Source organism: Salvelinus namaycush, chromosome 1, assembly GCF_016432855.1.
Source record: "Salvelinus namaycush isolate Seneca chromosome 1, SaNama_1.0, whole genome shotgun sequence".
Taxonomy (NCBI): domain Eukaryota; kingdom Metazoa; phylum Chordata; class Actinopteri; order Salmoniformes; family Salmonidae; genus Salvelinus; species Salvelinus namaycush.
In genome coordinates, this window is record NC_052307.1 from 30,477,893 (window position 1) to 30,492,328 (window position 14,436).

General features: G+C 44.9%; 1 protein-coding gene across 1 annotated transcript; it reads left to right on the forward strand.

The window, feature by feature from the left end:
- Positions 1–28: 28 nt before the first annotated feature.
- On the forward strand, positions 29–13,325 carry polk (polymerase (DNA directed) kappa). The gene is made up of 15 exons (XM_038977448.1): positions 29–682; positions 895–1,014; positions 1,165–1,317; positions 1,765–1,896; positions 2,044–2,200; positions 2,753–2,953; positions 3,255–3,379; positions 3,512–3,678; positions 3,801–3,833; positions 3,949–4,045; positions 4,876–5,047; positions 5,255–6,499; positions 12,078–12,126; positions 12,309–12,389; positions 12,492–13,325. The coding sequence occupies exons 1-15, from the start codon at positions 551–553 to the stop codon at positions 12,493–12,495; spliced, it is 2,868 nt and encodes a 955-aa protein (XP_038833376.1). The 5' UTR covers positions 29–550; the 3' UTR covers positions 12,496–13,325.
- Positions 13,326–14,436: the final 1,111 nt, after the last annotated feature.

The following is a 14,436-nucleotide window of genomic DNA, read 5'->3' on the forward strand; positions in this document are numbered from 1 at the left end:
GAGGTGGTAGAGAAAGGAAGATAATTCCTCCATTATCTCTGGTTAGGACATCGCCGCTATGCAGAAACTGTTCAAAATACCTGAAACAGATTGTGAAATTTGATTGTTTTAATAAATTAATGGATTAATATCACGTTATTCATAAATCAACAACATTTCAACACCTGTTAAAAGTTTGTCGCTGAATTTGTTTCTTGAAGGTTTTGTTTATATGCGCGTTGCGTGGTCTACATCCGTAAACAAGGAAACTGCACCTCCCCCTAATTGACGTAGAGTGCGGAAGCAAATTCAGAACTCAAGCCTGAAGAGGCATAGGCAAAGAATATAATTTTACCGTAAACAAACAAAATTATTATTCTTGCCATGGATAGTTAGAAACTAGTATTACTAACTGTTTAGATTATTTTACATTGTGGAACCAACTTGTATGGATGAATACATATTTTGCTAGCTAGCTTGTTAGCTAGCAAGCTCGTTAACTTACCATTATACTTCTTAGCAAATTTTGTTTGGTTTATGTATTCAATGCAGGGTCTCACTTGAAGGAAGTATGGCGACAGGGGGGACCTCCTCTTCCAGTGGGGAGGGATTCCTCTCAAGAATGGCCCTCAATGACAACAAGGCTGGAATGGAGGGCCTTAACAGGGACAAGATAAACAAGATCATCATGGATTCCTCCAAGGTACAGTACAGGTTGAGAACGTCTGTCTGTTTATCCAAACACCCAAATGAACACCCTAGACTTTGAGTCAATACCCTAGCTAGTTACCTTACTCTAATGGCACAGGAACTGACACACCCACGTGTGTTGAGGTCCAGTGGGTTCTCTTCTCACAGTGTTCCATGGCCTGTTACTGGAGGTCACCCACCTCTCTGTTTCCCTCTCTTCTGCAGGGCTCCAGGTTCTATGAGAACGAGCTGAAGAAGGAACAGCAGGTGAACCAGCGCATTGAGAGGATGATGTTGCAGAAAGCACACATCACTGAGCAACAGCTGAGCAAAGCGCAAGCACAGGTACAGGGCTATACACACACACACCTACACAAATAAGTATTATGTGACCTCTAACACACAGATACAGTAGGTTTACAGTATAACTTCTACAGTATATATTTCTGTGTTATAATTTGTTTGAAGCTGTCACCTCTGAACGTCTTGTTGTAGGTGGAGAAGATTACCTCTGACCTGGAGAGGGGTCGTGACCTGAGCCGTGTGATCGTGCATGTGGATATGGATGCCTTCTTTGCTGCGGTGGAGACGAGAGACTGTCCTGACCTGATGGACAAACCCATGGCCGTGGGTTCCATGAGCATGTTGGTGAGATTCCATACGCCATGAACAGGACTGTTCATTTGCTAGAAACGTATATATTGACCAACAGCCTCAGAAGCCAAGGCTTCTGGTGAAAGAGACAGGATTTAGAAGGCTGGCCACGCAAGACTATGACCAACAAGACCCGCTAGAGACAAATCATGTAGATGAGTGTAGTGGTTGTTTTGTTTGATTGTCATTCATTCGTCATACCAATTGTCTCCAGTTATCATGTGATGTCAAAATAAGAAAGCCAAGTCTGTTAAATTTCTCATCATTGCTACCCAGAGGGAGGATCATATCCGGGGATCTTTCTCCTTCACATATGAACTGGTTTATAGTCTTCTAACTGGATCTGAAAGATGTCCTTTTATTGCACTACAACACATATCCCATATTGAACCCCAGGTTATTTATCTCTACAAATGTATGTGTTTTGTCCACTCTCCTCAGTCGACATCCAACTACCATGCCAGGAAGTTTGGGGTTCGTGCCGCCATGCCTGGCTTCATCGCAAAGAAGCTCTGCCCAAACCTGGTTATTGTTCCAACCAACTTTGACAAATACAGAGCAGTGAGCGCTGAAGTAAGGATCTGACACACACACACACACACACACACACACACACACACACACACACACACACACACACACACACACACACACACACTGTATATATAAATCCTCCCCAAAGAGACATATGAGTCCCTAATCATCCTAAATCTCTGCTAGGTCCGGGAGGTCTTTGCAGACTATGACCCTCACTTCCTGCCCATGAGTCTCGACGAAGCATACCTGGACATCAGTGACCACCTTGAGCAGAGGAGAGGCTGGCCAGAGGCCCTCCGTACCCACCGTCTCCACATCAACAACACTGGGACAGCTAGAGGTAGCTAGATCCATGTCAGTGCTAGGTCAGATGTCTAAACACAGTGGATTACTATGTCATAACTGAGAGTTATGGTCGTTTGTTACACTGTTGGATAGCTTTTTTTAAACCAATATTGCAGTTGTGGTTTACAGACTGTGATAAAGTTGTCATTTGTAAGACAACTTTGAGAGTAGACTGTAAGTAGTTTAGATGTAGTATAAGGCAGCTACATGTTATATGGAAGATGTAACAAAAGGAGAGAGGGTTACTAAGAGCTTAATAGCAAAAGCCTCATGTCATTCTTCCTCTATTTCCTGCCTGACAGAGAAAGTGAATTAGAAGGGATTAGAACTATGTCTGTGTATTCTGTCTCTTTCTCTTATCTAGTTCACTTTTGCCACCTGTCAAGCGTAAAGAGGGACAAGGGGAGCAGACGATAAGAGACATGGATACTCTTCTGTGAATCATCTCTCATTATCTCACACCTTCTCTCCTTGTCTCTCTCTCTCTCTCTCTCTCTCTCTCTCTCTCTCCCTCTCTCTCTCTCTCTCTCTCTCTCTCTCTCTCTAGTTGATGACCATGGTGATCTACAAGAGACAGTAGAGGTAGAGGGTTTGTCTCCTGTCCTGTTTGAGAACAGCCCCAGCTCCTCCCCCTGTCTGCAGGATGCTGCTGGGGGAGAGGTGGAAGTGTTTGGGACCTGTGCCGAGGAGGCGGTAAGAGAGATGCGCTTCCGCATCGAGCAGAAGACCTCACTAACTGCCAGCGCAGGTGAGAGAGACGCTGTGTGTTCATGTTCCTTGGAGGATACATTGGATGAGTCCCAAATGGCACCCTATTTTCTATTCACTATTTTTGACCAGGTCCCATAGAGAATAGGGTGCCTTTTTGGACATACCTCAGAGTTACATTGTTAGTTGTGTTAAAATACCTCAGGGAATATTTGATATGTTACAATCCCAGGCTAACTTTATCATCATATTCTGTGTATAGTTACATCAAGCATATATGTATGTGTGTGTGTATATAGACATATAGATATAATTTCCCCCCCCCATTTTTTTCCTTCTAGGCATTGCCCCAAACATGATGCTGGCCAAGGTGTGTAGTGATAAGAACAAACCCAACGGCCAGTACAGACTCCCCTCTAACCGACAGGCTGTCATAGACTTCATACAGGACCTGCCAGTCCGGAAGGTAGGCTGTAGTACGCCTACCCTTAAACCTAGACAGCCTATTTTAAGGTATGCATTCTCTAGGTGATTGTTTATGGAACATGTTGCTGGCTGATGACTTACAAATACAGATGATGGTCTTTTGGTGTGCCAGGTCTCAGGCATTGGGAAGGTGACAGAGAAGATGCTGGGAGCTCTAGGTATCACCAGCTGTTCCCATCTTGGCCAGGAGATGACGCTGCTGACCCTGCTGTTCTCTGAGAAGTCTTGGCATCACTTCCTCCACATCTCCATGGGCCTGGGCTCCACACTTATCGAGAGGTGCTGGCGGGCAACCAGAGGGGGGTGGGCAGGGAGGAGAGGGGTAACTATACAGAAAATTCATCTGTAAAATGAGTTCAAGTCATCTGACTGAGTCTGTCTGTTTTTGTATTTACTTACAGGGACGGAGAGAGAAAAAGCATGAGTACAGAGAGGTGGTTGTTTTTCTTTTCTGGCAACATATATGTGAAATACATAGATAAATAATGGTACATACTCGAACGCTCCCCATATCCAACATGTTTCTCTATCTCCCTCATTCTCTGTTAGGACTTTTGGAGAGATGAGTGCATTAGAGGAGCAGTTCTCTCTGTGCAGGGAGCTGTGCCAAGACCTGGCTCAGGACCTGCAGAAGGAGGCGCTCAAGGTACTCTACAGCACAGCTCAGTTGATTACAGTACACTATTAGTAATAGTATAGGTCATTACTAGAATATATTGCAGTTGTATAGCACATTTATATTCTTAAACAGTATATTCTTAAACTCAAATTCACCTTCTGATAACCTATTGGATTCATAGTAAAAAAAATAATTGTAGTATATGTTTGAAATCGAACTCCAGTATTTGAATTTTTGTGGCTATTGTGTGAAATGCAGAGCCGTTCGACAGTACATAACACATGGAACTGTTTGTTATGGCCGGTGTGTTAGTATTCAGCACCATTGTGAACAGCCATTGCCTGACTGCCTGCCTCTTGCTCTGTGCATTGAGATTGCCTCAGATGACTCTTTCCTCTGGGGAAGAGAGAGCAGAAAAGGGTTCTTGAACAGAAATGATATTTCCATAGAGAGGGTATTTTGGGGTCTTAAAACATTTCAGCGCTAGTGTTGGCTCCCAGACTCAATCTGTCTCTAACCAGCATCTCACAATTACCAGAGCGTCTGTTCCCATCCCAATCGATAGAGAGAGCTGGCTTGGCACGGCCATCACCCGCTGACTGAGCCCTAATATGCTTTTGATACCTGGAGGAAATGGAGAGCCATTATGGAGACCACCAGGGACCAGTGTGAGCCTCAGCCTGCCTGGGGAATAGGCTGCTTGGGAATGACCATCACTCTCCCAGAAAAATGCCTTTGACCCTTCTTCATTTAGTGTCATCTATCAGTCAATGTCTGTTCGTCCTTTTGACTCCTTCCCCAGGTCCAACCAGATTTAATCTGTGCTTCACCCTTTAATTTGCTCTGTGTTCTTCCAGGGCAAGACGGTGACGTTGAAGCTGAAAATGGTCAACTTTGAGGTGAAAACCAGAGCGTGGACGTTGCCGTGTGCTGTTGCTACGACGGAAGAGCTCTTTGCTGTCGCTAAGGACTTGCTGAAGACTGAGATTGACAACGTCAGCCCCCAGCCACTGAGACTGAGGCTTATGGGTAATCTTACTTTACCTTCTCCCGCCGGTTTAAATGTGGTGTCCCATTGGCAAGAAAATACATTAATATCACCTTTCATATATGTTGTATATAACAATAATATATGAAGTACATTCTACTGATTCTGTTAATAATTCATATATTTGAACTTGAAGCTTGAATAAAACAATCGACTGCAGTTTTAAATCAACGCTTACGTGTCTGCAGGCGTTCGGGTTTCCAGTTTCGCCAGCGCTGACGACAAGAAACCCCTGCAGAAAAGCATTGTGGGATTTCTCCATAAAAAACAGACTGACTCTAGTAGCACCTCCCAGATCTCCTTCCAGAAGCCTGTGAAAGAGCATCCACCTAAGCCTCCAGGCCAGACCCAGCCCTCTGCCTGCCCTTCCCTGGTACAGCAGAGACAGGGGCAGGAGGGTCACGCCTGGGTACCCAGCCGGGGAGGGGTGGAGGTGGGCAGGACTGGGGAGAACCAGCAGTCCTTCTTGCAGAGAGCTCACGCCCAGAGGCTGCGGCTGCAAGCTGAGAGAGAGGACCCACCAGAGAAGGGAGATTGGAATGGCTTCGAGACCAGACGGGGCCCAGCCTCATCGACCACCAACCCCAAAGGGACACAGACACACACTCCGAAGAATACAAATACATCAGCAGAGACACACATCTCTATGAGTGCATTGACAGCTTCGGACAAAATGACACATGAACTTACAGCTCATGCATCTACTTCATCATGCTGTTCAACGGAGCCAGGGACAGACAGTCTGACCTGCCCTGTATGCTTCAGGGAGGTGAACACCACAGAGCTGACAGTCTTCAACAGACACGTTGACCAGTGTCTCAGTGGGGTTACTATGGGGCAAAACAACCACACAGACACAGAACTAGAGAGAGGCCCCAGTGTCTGTGAGGAGGAGGTGGAGAAAGAGATAACTGGAGGGAAGAGGGAGGAGGGGGCGATGGAGAAAGGTAGGGAGCTGCTCAGTAGGTGCATGTTCGACTCAGTGGGCCTTCAATTAGACTCAAGTGCAGGTGATCATACAGAGTCCACTACAGGTTTACTTCTATATGAGACTAGTACAGCTAATATTTCACTAAGCACTGTGGGCCTGAACCCTGTCTGCCTTAACACTTGTCCAAATGGAGATGTATCTATACATAGAGGTACAGACCCTAACACCCTGAAGGTTTCATCTCAAAGTGACCCTCATGTTCGGGTTTGTCTGTTGTCCCCCGGTGGCCCTCGGCCAATGACTACGCCCAAGCCTGAGTCACGTGACCACAGAGGCCCCGCCCTCACCTGTCCAGTGTGTCAGGAGACCCAGGACACCAATGACCTCACCCTTTTTAACCGACACGTTGACCTCTGTCTGAACCAGGAAGTCCTGCATGAGCTTGGGGGACTGACATCTGTGGACCGCACCACCCACACTGCACCACCTGCTGCCCACAAAGGTCCGTGTTTCTGAGATGTTTTATTTACTGAATGATCATGCATTACTGCCATTGTCATTCAAATAGACCAGGGACTTCTCCACTCTGTTTTTCTATGTGCTGCCACTACCAGTCTCATCCCCAGTGCTTGCATGGGTCCTGTTTCTGCCTCTTCCTACTCAATATGTAATCCAGGAGATTGTAAATTGAGGTTATATATTGAGTAAAACTCCGTTTTTTTCTAGATCAAAAAGAGGTGTGTCGGGGGCATAGAGAAAAAATTGTTGTTTTACAGGAAATGTTGCAACGTGAAAGCAAGTTTTCTGCAATTCTACGCATTTTGCCATGCCTAATTGTGAAATTTAGTAACATGGTAAAGGCCCAAGGGCCACACCCTCTCATGCAGTACCATGCCAATTGGCCACATGGTGGGCCTAGAACAAGCGATTGAAAATGCTAGCTTTGAAAGGTCAGCCCCCCGCACCCTGTGATCTTATGCTCAAACATTATTTTTAAAAGTCAATGGGTACCCAAACCGGGGCCCCTGGGCATGTGCCCTGCGTGCTCGGTTGGTAATCCAGCCATGCAAAAAATACTCATAAATTAGAATTTTCAATTCTTCCTGAATGTCTAGCTTTTATTTAGGATATATCTTTTTTTATTCATAATTATTGGCACCCTTGATAAAGATGAGCAAAAAAGACTGTATAAAATAAATAATACAAATACTGAGCTATATTTTATGCAGGAAAGTTGGGAAAAGCTGGTTTTCAGTACTCCACCACCCTCCCCTTGTGAGGATAACGACCCTGAGCCTTTTTCTCAAATGTTTTATGAGATTGTAGAACACGTTGGGACGGATCTTTTATTCTTCGTCTTCTCTTATGGACGGCCCTCTTCAATTCAAACCACAGATTTACAATGGGGTTCAAGTCCAGAGACTGAGATGGCCATTGCAAAATGTAGATTTTTGTGGATTTTGATTAGTGCTTGGGGTTGTTGTCTTGCTGGAAGATCCACTTGAAGCCAAGTGTCAGCTTCCTGGCAGAGGCAACCAGGTTTTGACATAAAATACCTATATTTTCATGTTATCTGACCGTAGAAACGGTTCCAATCCAAGTGCCAATGCCGTTTATCAAAGTCAAGGCGGTGCTATGGTCAGATGACATAAATAGGGAGCTCTTTGGCCACACACACCAGTGGTGGGTTTGGTGTCGAAAAACAGAAGCATACTGTATGGAGACAAAGTACTTCATACCTACGGTAAAGTATGGTGGTGGATCTTTGACGTTATGGGGCTATTTTGCTTCCACTGGTCCTGGGGCCCTTGGTAAGGTCAACCGCATCATAAAGTTGACCAAGTACTAGGACATTTTAGCCAAAAACCATGTTGCCTCTGCCAGGAGGCTGACATTTTCTGCAAGTGGATCTTCCAGCAAGACAATAACTCCAAGCACACGTCAAAATCCATAGGTTAATTGACCACAAAATCAACATTTTGCAATGACCTTCTCCATCTCTGGAATTGAACCCCATTGAAAACCTGTGGTTAAATTGAAAAGGGCCGTCCATAAGCGCAGACTAAGGATATCAAGGATCTGGAAAGATTCTGTATGGAGGAATGGTCTAAGATTCCTCCCAATATGTTCTCCAATCTCATAAAACATTTTAGAAAAAGGCTTAGTGTCGTTATCCTCGAAAGGGGAGGGTGCTGGAGTACTGAAAACAGGAGAGGGGGCTGGAGTACTGAAAACAGGAGAGGGGGCTGGAGTACTGAAAACAGGAGAGGGGGCTGGAGTACTGAAAACAGGAGAGGGGGCTGGAGTACTGAAAACAGGAGAGGGGGCTGGAGTACTGAAAACAGGAAAGGGGGCTGGAGTACTGAAAACAGGAGAGGGGGCTGGAGTACTGAAAACAGGGGAGGGGGCTGGAGTACTGAAAACAGGAGAGGGGGCTGGAGTACTGAAAACAGGGGAGTGGGCTGGAGTACTGAAAACAGGGGAGGGGCTGGAGTACTGAAAACAGGAGAGGGGGCTGGAGTACTGAAAACAGGGGAGGGGGCTGGAGTACTATAAACAGTGGAGGGTGCTGGAGTACTGAAAACAGGAGAGGGGGCTGGAGTACTGAAAACAGGGGAGGGTGCTGGAGTACTGAAAACAGGAGAGGGGGCTGGAGTACTGAAAACAGGGGAGGGTGCTGGAGTACTGAAAACAGGAGAGGGGGCTGGAGTACTGAAAACAGGGGAGGGTGCTGGAGTACTGAAAACGGGAGGGTGCTGGAGTACTGAAAACAGGGGAGGGTGCTGGAGTACTGAAAACAGGGGAGGGGGCTGGAGTACTGAAAACAGGGGAGGGTGCTGGAGTACTGAAAACAGGAGAGGGGGCTGGAGTACTGAAAACAGGGGAGGGTGCTGGAGTACTGAAAACAGGAGAGGGGGCTGGAGTACTGAAAACAGGGGAGGGTGCTGGAGTACTGAAAACAGGAGGGGGCTGGAGTACTGAAAACGGGAGGGTGCTGGAGTACTGAAAACAGGGGAGGGTGCTGGAGTACTGAAAACAGGGGAGGGTGCTGGAGTACTGAAAACAGGGGAGGGGGCTGGAGTACTGAAAACAGGGGAGCGGGCTGGAGTACTAAAAACAGGAGAGGGGGCTGGAGTACTGAAAACAGGGGAGGGGCTGGAGTACTGAAAACAGGGGAGGGTGCTGGAGTACTGAAAACAGGGGAGGGTGCTGGAGTACTGAAAACAGGAGAGGGGGCTGGAGTACTGAAAACGGGAGGGTGCTGGAGTACTGAAAACAGGGGAGCGGGCTGGAGTACTAAAAACAGGAGAGGGGGCTGGAGTACTGAAAACAGGGGAGGGGCTGGAGTACTGAAAACAGGGGAGCGGGCTGGAGTACTAAAAACAGGAGAGGGGGCTGGAGTACTGAAAACAGGGGAGGGGGCTGGAGTACTGAAAACAGGGGAGGGTGCTGGAGTACTGAAAACGGGAGGGTGCTGGAGTACTGAAAACAGGAGAGGGGGCTGGAGTACTGAAAACGGGAGGGTGCTGGAGTACTGAAAACAGGGGAGCGGGCTGGAGTACTAAAAACAGGAGAGGGGGCTGGAGTACTGAAAACAGGGGAGGGGCTGGAGTACTGAAAACAGGGGAGCGGGCTGGAGTACTAAAAACAGGAGAGGGGGCTGGAGTACTGAAAACAGGGGAGGGGGCTGGAGTACTGAAAACAGGAGAGGGGGCTGGAGTACTGAAAACAGGAGAGGGGGCTGGAGTACTGAAAACAGGAGAGGGGGCTGGAGTACTGAAAACAGGAGAGGGGGCTGGAGTACTGAAAACAGGAGAGGGGGCTGGAGTACTGAAAACAGGGGAGGGGCTGGAGTACTGAAAACAGGGGAGCGGGCTGGAGTACTAAAAACAGGAGAGGGGGCTGGAGTACTGAAAACAGGGGAGCGGGCTGGAGTACTAAAAACAGGGGAGGGTGCTGGAGTACTGAAAACAGGGGAGGGTGCTGGAGTACTGAAAACAGGGGAGCGGGCTGGAGTACTGAAAACAGGGGAGCGGGCTGGAGTACTAAAAACAGGAGAGGGGGCTGGAGTACTGAAAACAGGGGAGGGGCTGGAGTACTGAAAACAGGGGAGGGGCTGGAGTACTGAAAACAGGGTTGCAGTCTTTTTTGCTCATCTTTATCAAGGGTGGCAATAATTATGGACCTGACTGTAGGTCAGTTATTTTTTCTACATACTTTCTGTCTGGTTTTATTCATTTAGGTTAACACTGAAAGCTATTTTCCATCCTGAAAATAAATTACACTGTCCTGAAGTCTTATGGTTAAAACTAGAAGGATTTGTTTGGTCAGTGTGAGGCCAGTGCTGGCATTGTATTGATTCCCTTTGAGAGAAAGAAGACATCTCATTTCACCCTGTGGGGGCTCCCCTTCCCTGCTCTCTGCCACTGGTAAATCCCTTCACCCATTTAATCCTGACAATGGAAAGACTGTCTCTCCCAGTTTCTCCTTATCCTCTCTAGGGTACGTGAGATGCTAAGGTCCCAACTGACCAACATCCAGTGAAAGTGCAGGGCGCCAAATTTAAACAACAGAAATCTCATAATTAAAATTCCTCAAACATACAAGTCAAAATTATACACAATTTTAAAGATAAACTTCTTGTTAATCCAACCACAGTGTCCGATTTCAAAAAGTATTTACGGTGAAAGCATACCATGCAATTATGTTAGGTCAGCGCCTAGTCACACAAAAACATACAGCCATTTTCCAGCCAAAGAGAGGAGTCACAAAAAGCAGAAATAGAGATAAAATTAATCACTAACCTTTGATGATCTTCATCAGATGGCACTCATAGGACTTCATGTTACACAATACATGTATGTTTTGTTCGATAAAGTTCATATTTATATCCAAAAATCTCAGTTTACATTGGTGTGTTATGTTCAGTAATGCTTTGCCTCCAAAACATCCGGTGATTCTGCAGAGAGCCACATCAATTTACAGGAATACTCATCATAAACGTTGATGAAAGATACAAGTTTTATGCATTGGATTAAAGATAAACTTCTCCTTAATGCAACCGCTGTGTCAGATTTCAAAAAAACTTTACGGCAAAAGCACACCATGCTATAATCTGAGTACAGCGCTGAGCCACCAAAACAAGCCATACAGATACCCGCCATGTTGTGGAGTCAACAAAAGTCAGAAATAGCATTATAAATATTCACTTACCTTTGATGATCTTCATCGGAATGCACTCCCAGGAATCCCAGTTCCACAATAAATGTTTGTTTTGTTCGATAAAGTCCATATTTATGTCCAAATACCTCCTTTTTGTTTGCGCGTTTAGTTTACTATTACAAATGCACTAGACGCAGGCACTAAGTTCAGACGAAAAGTCAAAATAGTTCCATTACAGTTCGTAGAAACATGTCAAAAGATGTAAATAATCAATCTTTAGGATGTTTTTATCATAAATCTTCAATAATATTCCAACCGGACAATTCCTTTGTCTTTAGAAATGAAAGGGAACAGAGCTCGTGCTCACAGCTGCGCGTGTGACTAAACTAATGGCTTTCAGCCAGACCCCTGGTTCAAACAGCTCTTATTTGCTCCCCCTTCACAGTAGAAGCCTGAAACAACATTCTAAAGACTGTTGACATCTAGTGGAAGCCTTAGGAAGTGCAATCTGACCCCATTTACACTGTATATTTGATAGGCGTTCACTTGAAAAACTATAAACCTCAGATTTCCCACTTCCTGATTGGATTTTTCTCAGGTTTTTGCCTGCCATATGAGTTCTGTTATACTCACAGACATCATTCAAACAGTTTTAGAAACGAGTGTTTTCTATCCAAATCTACTATTAATATGCATATCCTAGCTTCTGGGCCTGAGTAGCAGGCAGTTTACTCTGGGCACGCTTTTCATCCAGACGTGAAAATACTGCCCCCTACCCCAAAGAAGTTAACTATCCTGCCTGGGAGATTAGTCTTTATAGCTTTGAAATGAACACAAATGACTTGCCGGACATAGACAGTCGTCATTCTGGTTTTAGTGGAATAATCTGATGGAGTTTTTCGTGTTTCCCTCCACAGAGAGAGAGCAGCCCCTGCAGAGAGCGCCGCAGAAAGGCAAGAGCAAAAGGTATGACTACATCTCCTTACACACATAAAAGAGAGAGATTAGTTTGAAAGTCAGCACATTCACAAAGGAGTTAATTCAACATGTTGTGTGGTAGGTCAAAATAAGATGGTTGCAGATACTGGTGCAGACAGTGAGAATCCCGCAGTAAAATGTGCTGTGTTTTTATTCTGCTACACTTCCAGGAGAGGCTTGTCTCCCCCACCCCCCTCTAAGAAGGCCAAAGCCCTGGGCCCAGCTTGGAACACCATTGACAAGTTCTTCAGGTGATGCAGCTTAGGTGGCAACACACACTACTCCCAGACGATCCTGTGTATGAGGTATTATGCTCAGACAGTGATAATGACTGACTGTTACCTTGATCTCAGGTGAATGGAGTGCTGGTGACCTTACTAGCAACCATCCCTACCTACCTAGTACTTCTTGGATTGCTGGGAATTTGGATTGCTTACTCAAGCATTGAAGATGCACTACTTTCAAAATAAATACATTTTTCTCTTGTGCAGTTTTTTTAAAGTCATAATGGTCATTAGTTAGCAAGCAGAACTTTTGCAGGGGTGTTAGTGAAGGTAGTTGATGCAAACTAACCACTTGCAAAATGCACACATTAAAAATAACCTCTGATCTACATCTTGCCAGCTACTATTTTGTATTTATTCAAGCGGATAAGGTAGTGACATAGTTCCTCTATGCCAAACTGACGTTCTATTATGTACAGAGGTGTTAAGCCGACCATTGAAACCACAGGCGGCTGGTGGCACCTTAATTGGGGTGGATGAGCTCATAGTAATCGCTGGAAGAGAATCAATGGAATGGTGGTCAAACACATGGTTTTCATGTATTTGATACCATTCCATTTACGCCATTCCAGCCATTATTATGAGCCGTCCTCCTGTGAAACTTTGTAGGAGGCAACCCTGGTGTCTATAGTGACTACTACCTTCTGCTGAAGGAGTGAACTCTGTGTTTTTGCATCTTGTGTTGCACCGTTTTAAATGTAATGAATAATAAGCATCAATAGAGTTGATCCCCAGTCTTTTAAACACGTGTATGTGGAGAAGAGGGTTGTGAATAGAATACCAGTATGAGATGGTGTATTTTTGCATAAGATAACTTAAATATAGGCTATATTATTGTATTCAAATTTCATATGCTATTTTTCTTATGGAAAATAAAACTTGCCACCACTGTAAATGTGGCTCAATTAATTATTCTCCTTGTGTCATTGTGTTGAGCATTTAATGTGTACAGTACAAATGAGGCTATTACGATAGAATCGTCTATCGATGAAGATTGACAGCCATCGTCAATGGTGACAACATCGTGATGTGACAGACGATGGTTTAGCCTATTTGAACTTGACTGACGCCACGCAGAATGCCTAGAACAGAGTCGGTCAGGGCAGCAGACGAGGGTCATTCCCAGTAATCTATCTTCCTATTTGCTATAGCCTATTTCAGCGCAAAATGTCCAGTCAGGAAATATCCTCGCTCTCGCTCTGTCAGATACATGGGCCTCATAGTCTACACCTATTCATTAACTATATTGTGTCTAGCTGTTTTAAAAAACGTAGGCTATATTCCCTTGTCTCTCCATTCGATATGACTGAGTTTGGGATATAGTATGCTTTCATCATTTTATGCATGCATTCTCTCCCGATCAAACAATGAATTCATCTGAGTTCCATCTCAAAAAGTTGTTTGAATGGCCTACAAATGTAGGGTAGCCATGGGACTAATAATGAGAGCGAACAAACAATATCAATGGCCTATAGAAAAATATAATTACAAGTTTAATCAAGTTCAAGCTTATTAATTAAGAAACATTATCCATCTGGTCAGAAAAATCCATCCATGCGAAGTTAAAACCAAATGGCCTATAATATATCCTACTAGGCCTACCATAACTTTAATTTGTTTTAAAGTTTTTTATTTTTCCTGAATAGTAGCCTATTTCCCAAATATTCTAATAGCCTGAGAAGGTACTGTTGTCTTAAAGTTGCCACTTTAAAAAATAACAAGAATGAAAGTCTATAGCCATAGGCCTAGGCTAGGCTATTCAGCTTTATGAGATAGAACAAACAATAGCCTATTATGACAGGAGGATGAGGCAAAGCAATTATTATCCAGTTCTGAACAGAGTAGACTGCTTCTATCCAGCTCATGATTTATAACCTAACTCACTATGGTAAGAAAGCCCGTTCCTCATGTGTGTGTGTGTGTGTGTGCGCGAGACACACACACACACACACACACACACACACACACACACACACACACACACACACACACACACACACACACACACACACAC

Excerpts from the sequence above, each read along its gene's own strand:
- polk (XM_038977448.1), top strand. The coding sequence starts at position 551 with ATGGCGACAGGGGGGACCTCCTCTTCCAGTGGGGAGGGATTCCTCTCA. Across the intron at positions 1,897-2,043 it reads ACAGAGCAGTGAGCGCTGAA|GTCCGGGAGGTCTTTGCAGA; the intron begins GTAAGGATCTGA and ends AATCTCTGCTAG. Across the intron at positions 2,201-2,752 it reads CAACACTGGGACAGCTAGAG|TTGATGACCATGGTGATCTA; the intron begins GTAGCTAGATCC and ends CTCTCTCTCTAG.